Source organism: Micropterus dolomieu, linkage group LG08, assembly GCF_021292245.1.
Source record: "Micropterus dolomieu isolate WLL.071019.BEF.003 ecotype Adirondacks linkage group LG08, ASM2129224v1, whole genome shotgun sequence".
Classification (NCBI taxonomy): Eukaryota; Metazoa; Chordata; class Actinopteri; order Centrarchiformes; family Centrarchidae; genus Micropterus; species Micropterus dolomieu.
Genome location: NC_060157.1, coordinates 28673175 through 28681006, shown reverse-complemented (window position 1 = coordinate 28681006; position 7832 = coordinate 28673175). Strand labels below are relative to the sequence as shown.

Below are 7832 nucleotides of genomic sequence, written 5' to 3'. Positions count from 1 at the left end.
GTCAATCTTATAGGCCTTTCCTTTTAAGCTTAAATGTCACACATAGGTTAAGTAATATATCTGTGTGTTTGCTGGATGACAGTGTTCATCCCTGTAGAACTGGACACAACTGAAATAGAAAAACATGTTGATGTTGCTGATAGAACTGGAAGCTTAACTTCCACCCCTAAAAGGAAGCAAAGCAGCAAACACCAGTTCTCCAGTATACAAAACTTGTAGATGTAAAATCAATGTTTTACATTAATGTGATGCTTTTATCCAAAGCAACTTACAATTGCTATACCTGTCAGAGGTCGCACGCCTCTGGAGCAACTAGGGGTTAAGTGTCTTGCTCAGGGACACAATGGTGGATGTCTCACAGTGGGAAACAAACCCAGGTCTCCCACACCAAAGGCAAGCATCTTATCTATGCACCATCAACACCACATTTTTAACACGTTTTAATGTTTAATCCTACATTAAGAAAATTCCAAAACAATACATAGAAAAAAAGTAGAGTTCCTACAGTTGTATCGAGGCATTTCAACTTAACATCTGTCCTTTGCAGTTTGGCTTTATCAAGTCGCAGTTACATTCCCCTCCACTAGATGTCACAAGCAAAAACACGGCCATGGTGGTTAAGGATTTATTTTGAAGTTCAGACCGGAAATCCTAGCCTTTAGTTAGCTGGCGTGTTTTTTAGACATAAAGCAAACATACTAAACAACATAGACTGATTGAAATGGCCGGAACGGCTTCAGTAGCTGGTGAAGTGTTCGTCGATGCTTTGCCATATTTTGACCAAGGTTACGATGCAGCAGGTGTCAGAGAAGCGGTGAGTAAACACGCACTTCATGTGTATCAGAGACAGGGAATTTGCTAACCGCAGCGTGTTAGCTAACGTTAACTAACCATGCTTAACTTAAGCGGTGGACAGCACACAAAACTTGAAACTACAGCATTAATTATGCCCCCAATTAGCTACACCAATATTTAGCATGCTCATTTGGTAGGTTAAGTGATTGTTTTTTAGCCAACGCTATGCAACCTTAGTCTTTCAATTTAACGTTAGCTCAGAACTTCCTGGAGTTGGGAGCTTAGATGTGTTTTGTGCGCTGTGTGTCTGCGGAAGCCAATTCCCGCAAGGAAAATAACAAAAATGGACAGAAAGGCCCTTTTAAGAATAGCAGTGCCTTGCGTGGTCTAAAATGTATTTGTTTTGCGCTTGAAAAGCCACTCTTAAATGTTCTAACTATTCCTGTCAATGTACCCTGTAGTACCACAGTACAATAAGGAGACAACACGGTACAGCACTGTATAACAAAATGTGAGCACAATGAAAAGTAAAATAATGAAGGTCTTAAAACTAAATTTTGACACGGTGAAACTGTAGCCTGTGGGGCTCCTGTGGGCCATTTTGCCTGGTTGGTTAACTAGCTTTACTCTGGCACATTGTGTTGATAACCCAAATAAAATACAGAGTACAGTGGGGAGAACAAGTATTTGATACACTGCTGATTTTGCAGGTTTTCCTACTTAAAAAGCATGTAGAGGTCTGTAATTTTTATCATAGGTACACTTCAACTATGAGAGACGGAATCTAAAACAAAAATTTCCATTTGATTTGCATTTTATTGCATGACATAAGTATTTGATCACCTACCAACCAGAAAGAATTCCGGTTCTCACAGACCTGTTAGTTCTTCTTTAGGAAGCCCTCCTGTCCTCCACACATTACCTGTATTAACTGCACCTGTTTGAACTCGTTTGCACCTCTACATGCTTTTTAAGTAGGAAAACCTGCAAAATCAGTATCAAATACTTGTTCTCCCCACTGTATGTGGGTTCTGTTTAGGGGCCAGTCCTCACACAACTTGAGAACATAGATCTTATTTTAATTTGCTTTTAACAATTATTGCACCTCTCGCGATTTGAAAATTGCGGTAGGCCATATTGCTATTTCGATCATTTTGATTAATTGTTCAGCCCTACTCCCTCTCTGCATCTTGCTCCTGCATGGTTTGTATACACTTTGGTTTGTACAAATGGAAACGGCTTGAGTTTACTTGCTGCCAGCCCTTATCAGCAAACATTGAAACACCAAGAGCTGTCTAATAGATGAATGCTTCTGTCTTTTGAAATCCTCAGAAAAGGAGGAAATACAGGTTAATTAATGATGAATTAGTAATAGTGTCATAATGGGTCTGACTTCTCAAATTGAAATGTTTACCATGTTTACCTTCTTCTCATAATTCTGAGCTCCGTATATTATAGTTACTAGATAATATAATTGTTGCAGATAAGAATCACGTAATTATGAGATGGATCTGTCATTAAGAGACTGGCTGCAATGTGTCTTATTTTCATACAATAACGTGTCCTAGTAAGGTCTGTCAGTCAGCCAGCTTGCACAATACCAGATTTTCGACAAGAGAACAGCTAAATCGACTGCAGCCATCATTAATGTAATTAACTCCACCGGTGGTTTTCCTGCTATACTCTGTCAAAAGGTCTGCTGTTAAAAGGTTGCCTTCCCCACTGTGGCACAATGGCTGATACTTCTCCCCACATTAAAATCCATTATTTCAAATGAATGTGGTTGTGGTTACTACAGAAAATCTCACAGAACAAGCTTTAAAACATTATTTAAAGTGCACAATTGCCCATCATCACACCTTTTTTAGTATTGTTTTACTACTCGTATTGATGTGTGCATCATTCAGCTCTGCAGACTTTTTTTTTAGATGTAGGCAGAGAGACATGCTAGTCAGCCAGCATTTATAAGACCAGGTAGCTGGCACTGCCAAGCACTAGTTACACCTGTGTTTGACAATGACAAGGCAGGTTTGGCTCATGTTGTGAAAATGTTAGCATTTATACTAATATTCAAACATTTATGTCACCAGAGGCTCTTTCAATAATGTCCACTGAAATGTACACCATTATGCTATTGTGCACATTATATCATTGGCACAATTCAAATGCTCCTCCATTAGCTCACTACAGACTGGATCACTTCAACAGAGTTCGCTACCAGAATGGGGTCGGTCAACGTTATATGTAGTAAAAACACAACATAAGTGTGCCAGCTTTAGGAGCCAAGCTGACGTCAGGCTAGAGCCCGCTAACTGAAAAATGGTCTCTACAGTACTGTGAAGCTCTGTAGGAGAGTGCAGTCAGTGTAGACTTTTTGTTCCGCCTAAAAAACAGAATGTGGCCGTTTCGTTCGGCTTTTTAAGTTTTGGATGCATGCGTTGGTCAGATGTGATCCTACGACACACTCTTGAGACCATTTTCAGAACTGATGCTTGGTTTCACGCACTGCAATACATTGCCAACTACCAATTGGAAGGTTAGTCTTAGAGGAAACTTAGGGATCACTTAAGCCTCCCTCAATGATCTCCTAAATCTGGATTGTGAGGTAGTTTGAAAATTTAAAGAATTATTTTTGGCCTTTTTGACTCTGTACACAGGAACCTTTTGTACTTGTACTTTAGTATTTTATTTATTATTTAACAACAAAGGCAGCAAAACAAATAAGATAGTTATGATCCCGAAGTATACCCTCTTGGCTAGCACTCTTTTTGTATTTAAAAATGGCACTGAGTGCACCTCCCACCAGAGAAAGAAGAAGAAACACCATGCGTGAAATACGCTGGTGTAGTCTTAAGTTTTTGATTGGCAATAAACACAGACTCCCAGGCTTCCTTCACACATAATTGCTCATGATTCTTGCTCTGCAATGGTCAAAAATCACTTGTACCGGTGAAATTTTAAAAAATGAATACAGATAAAAGTTAATTTCTTGGTAGCTGCAGTGCTTTTCCTGTGTAGAGATTTAAAATCTTTTGTCGTCTAGGCTGCAGCGTTGGTGGAGGAGGAGACCAGAAGATACAGACCTACCAAGAACTACCTGAGCTACTTGCCTACACCTGACTTCTCTACTTTTGAGGTGACAAACTCCTCAGACCTCTGAAACCTTCTTCACAGCTTCAGCCAGTGTGACGGAAATAACAACATTTATTTCTTTTCACCCTTTAGACAGAAATTATGAGGAATGAATTTGAGCGGCTGGCGGCTCGGCAGCCCATGGATCTCCTGAGCATGAAGAGGTAAACCCTACACACTGCAGGAGTCTGAAACCAGGGCCTGCATATCTCTGGGCGCCAAATAAATCAGTGAAAGACACACACAGCTACAGAGAGTTATGCAAAAATACTGCTGCATCCAACATGCAGATCGTCATCTCTCGGGGAGTCCAGCTGCTGGATTTGCATTTATCCAGTTTATGGTCATTATTCGCAAGGGTGTCAATATGTTCTAAAAAGGGTTGCGAAGTTTGATGGAAGGTCTTTAAGGAACCCCTTAGGGAGAACCTAATCCTCAAAAGCCTAATGCAGTATCTCATGAATCCATCTATTATGGGTTGGTGGGGAGGGACAAGAGAAGGCGTAGTATGTACAACCGTTAGACCGATTTAGGCAGAAGAAGGGAAAACAGGAAATGTGATGCTACCAAGCCGACCAATCACAGTTCTTGCAGTGGCGACGGGGAGGTGCGTGTCGGGCTATGGGGTATGGAACAGAGTAGGGTACATGGCTACGAGTAGATACGACGCAGAGGTATAAATTGGCCTTAAATGTATCAAATATTGGTGGCTAGAACTCTGATAATACCAAATCCTAAATGTCTGTGAAGATTCTCAGTCATCCAAGTCATAGTTATCCAATGAAGGTTAAAGTCAAGGGCAACTGGACTTGGTTGAAGAGACTAGAAGACGTTTCGTCCCTCATCCAAAGGACTTCTTCAGTTCTGACTGACTGGTAGGGAAACTCAGCTATTTAACCTCTGTGGGGTCGTTTGCCAGGATTGTAGATACCGCTGGTTTGTTAGTGTTCTTGGCTGGAGTAAAAACAGTCGTTACAGTCGTTAGGACTACCAGAGGCCAAGACTGAACGACCGTCGTTGGAATCCTCACCTGAGGCCAATAGGTTACGTTTGTTGAGTTGGGGGATAAGTGGTGGCGTAGACCCCCTCCTCTGTTCAACGATGGCTTCTCAACCTGAACAATTTGTTATTTTCCAGTACAGTGAGCAGCAGTAACAGTATAGGCTACAACAGTAGCACGCCTGCAGCTGACACATGCAGGGAGACAGAAATTTGCAGACAGTCTGAATGTCTAAATGAACAGGCGTAGTCTATAATATTGCATTGATTCAAAGTGTTCTTATGTGCTGTATGAAAATATCCTCAGCCTTATTCTTTCAGCTCGGCTGTGTGTCGGCATTTCCACATTAAAAGACTCGGGCCGTTCCCCCTCACTTTAAAAAAAACTTGTTGTCACTTCAAAAATGAGATTAATTTATTTAACACACTCTAAATTAACTTCATAAAGCAATGAAAAAACTCCATTCATGCCATAAAATGTGCTCAAATAGTGGCTGAAAGACTGAATCTCACCGTCCCAGCTTTTGCGATGTGGGCGCAAAAAGTGGGACATGACTACAGCTCTGTAGTAGGCCTAAGAAAGCTATACTAACCTAAAATAGATAGCCTATGTTCATATTAAAATTTAGTATTTCAATATCCCTACCAAACTGCTCATAATATTCAGCCTCACATAAGAAAAATAAAACCCTCAGGCTGTGTGAAACGGACTGGGAGCAAATAAAAACACATTTATAAAAAACATTTCAAAGCAGTATCCTGCTGTAAAAACCTGTGGGCAACAATAGCATAAGGCTTTTAATCAGTCTCTGTGGGATGATATCGCTATAGACAAGAGTTTCTCCACATCACCGCAGCAAACATAAAGCAGCCTATTGGCTAAAACAGTCTGTGGGATTTCCTAAAGATGGTGATTTCATTTTTCAAGAGAGCTGATTGGTCAGTAGGCGGCATTTTCATAGAGTTGATCTGTTATCTGGAACATAACCTGCTCCGGAGCAGGTTAGCCGTTCAGCATAAGTTACCATGGAAATCTACCCAGGTAAGAAGTCAACCACCTTCGTGGTTCTGAAAAGAGTTAACCCCCGAAGTTACCTGGATAAGCTCAGATCCTGCTTCGTGGTACAGGCCTCTGGATACGCCTAGCAATCCTGTAGCATCACACTAATAAACTAAATGAAAGCTGCAATCATTATGATTATTTTCATTAATTAATCTACCAATGATTCAAATTCATGATGAATACAAAAATAATTGTTGGTAGGTAATGCCGACAATTGTTAGCTGCAGTTGTAACTCTACTTTTTCATTTTAAATTATTGGATGTATTTATGTACTTTTTGACTCCCAATGTTGATAATTTCATCTGACTTTTCCCTGTGGAGATATGAGCTGCCAGCGCCCTCATCAGGACAGAAGAACGACATTACAGCGTGGCAGGAGTGCGTGAACAACTCGATGGCTCAGCTAGAGCACCAGGCAGTCCGCATTGAGAACCTGGAGCTCATGTCACAGTATGGAACCAACGCATGGAAAGTCTATAACGAGTACGTGACGGCAGCCAATCTCTGTTACTCACTGTATATTTAGTGTAAAGATGGCTAATGTTCTATCCTATCTTCCTCCTTCAGTAACCTGGCCTTCATGATTGAGATGGCCCAAAAGGAACTTCAGAAATTCAGGTGACCAATCACTGGAACATTTGTGCTGTATTAAAGCGTTATTAAACCAGTTTTCACATGTTTACAAATAAACTTTTTTTTTTTTTTTTGGTACACAGGAAGCAAATTCAAGATTTAAACTGGCAACGCAAAAATGATCAGTTAGCAGGAGGAGCCAAACTACGAGAGCTGGAGTCAAAGTATGTTGTTTTTAAGAGTTTATATCACTGGACATGGGAAATATGTAGGTTATATTTTTCTCTGACGTAACATCTGTACCTTTCTCTCAACAGCTGGGTGTCTCTGGTCAGTAAAAACTATGAGATCGAGCGGGCCATCATCCAGCTGGAGAATGAAGTTTCTTTGCTCAGGCAACAGCAGGGGGACGAGAACAAGGAGAACATCCGACAGGACTTCTAGAGCACCAGCATATAGCTCGTACCCCCACTGATCTACAAACTAACGATGCCTCAGACAGACAGATTTCTTGTTTCAAACCGCTAACTGGACTAAGAAGCAACCTGAGGAGGGAAAGTTACCTGTATGGAGTGGATTGGCTAGTTGGTTTCAGTCTTTCTACCAACACAGGAGTGTTTTTAGAATTAAGTGTACATAATTTGTCAAGACAAAATGATCCCTGAGCCTGACCTTGATTGATGTAATTTTTTATGCTTGTAATAAAAAACATTTGTCATATTTCCTAGTGTGTGGATTGGACTTTTACCACTCAAGATATCACTACATTAAACCTAACCTCAGTGTACGGTCTAGTTCTGCTTATGCAAAACTCTTTGTTTATATCCAGTGTTATTTTTCATTCCTATTCAGTTCTTATTTTACTGGAGCTCAGTCTACTTGTAGAACAGACCAGTTTCTGTATTGCATCATTATTTTCAAATTGCCAACTAACTCCCCATATGATAAATCGGCAGCCTCTGTGTCAACAGACAGTAAAACTGCATTATCTGTAACTTCTGCTCCAAGTTCTCATCATTTCTACCTGCAGTACTGGCAGGGCCCCTACAGCTAAGTCTAGTCTTTCGAGTCTTCTGGGAAGAGAGATTAGTTTCAGCTGCCGCACCACCAGACTCCAGAGCAGCTTTTTACCTCAAGCTATCACACTCTTAAACTCTCATTCATCCTCAGCGCTGCTCCAGTGATGATAGTTTATTTCTGTTTACCATTTTTCATAATTGATTTTGTATTAATGTATATTGTCTGCTATGTAGCAGAAAGGAGTTACAA

The 7832-nt window shown here is 40.6% G+C and overlaps 1 protein-coding gene across 1 annotated transcript; it reads left to right on the top strand.

The window, feature by feature from the left end:
* Positions 1–631: 631 nt before the first annotated feature.
* On the top strand, positions 632–7283 carry bcas2 (BCAS2 pre-mRNA processing factor). The gene is made up of 7 exons (XM_046057697.1): positions 632–814; positions 3839–3931; positions 4021–4091; positions 6312–6473; positions 6558–6608; positions 6707–6787; positions 6881–7283. The coding sequence occupies exons 1-7, from the start codon at positions 722–724 to the stop codon at positions 7005–7007; spliced, it is 678 nt and encodes a 225-aa protein (XP_045913653.1). The 5' UTR covers positions 632–721; the 3' UTR covers positions 7008–7283.
* Positions 7284–7832: the final 549 nt, after the last annotated feature.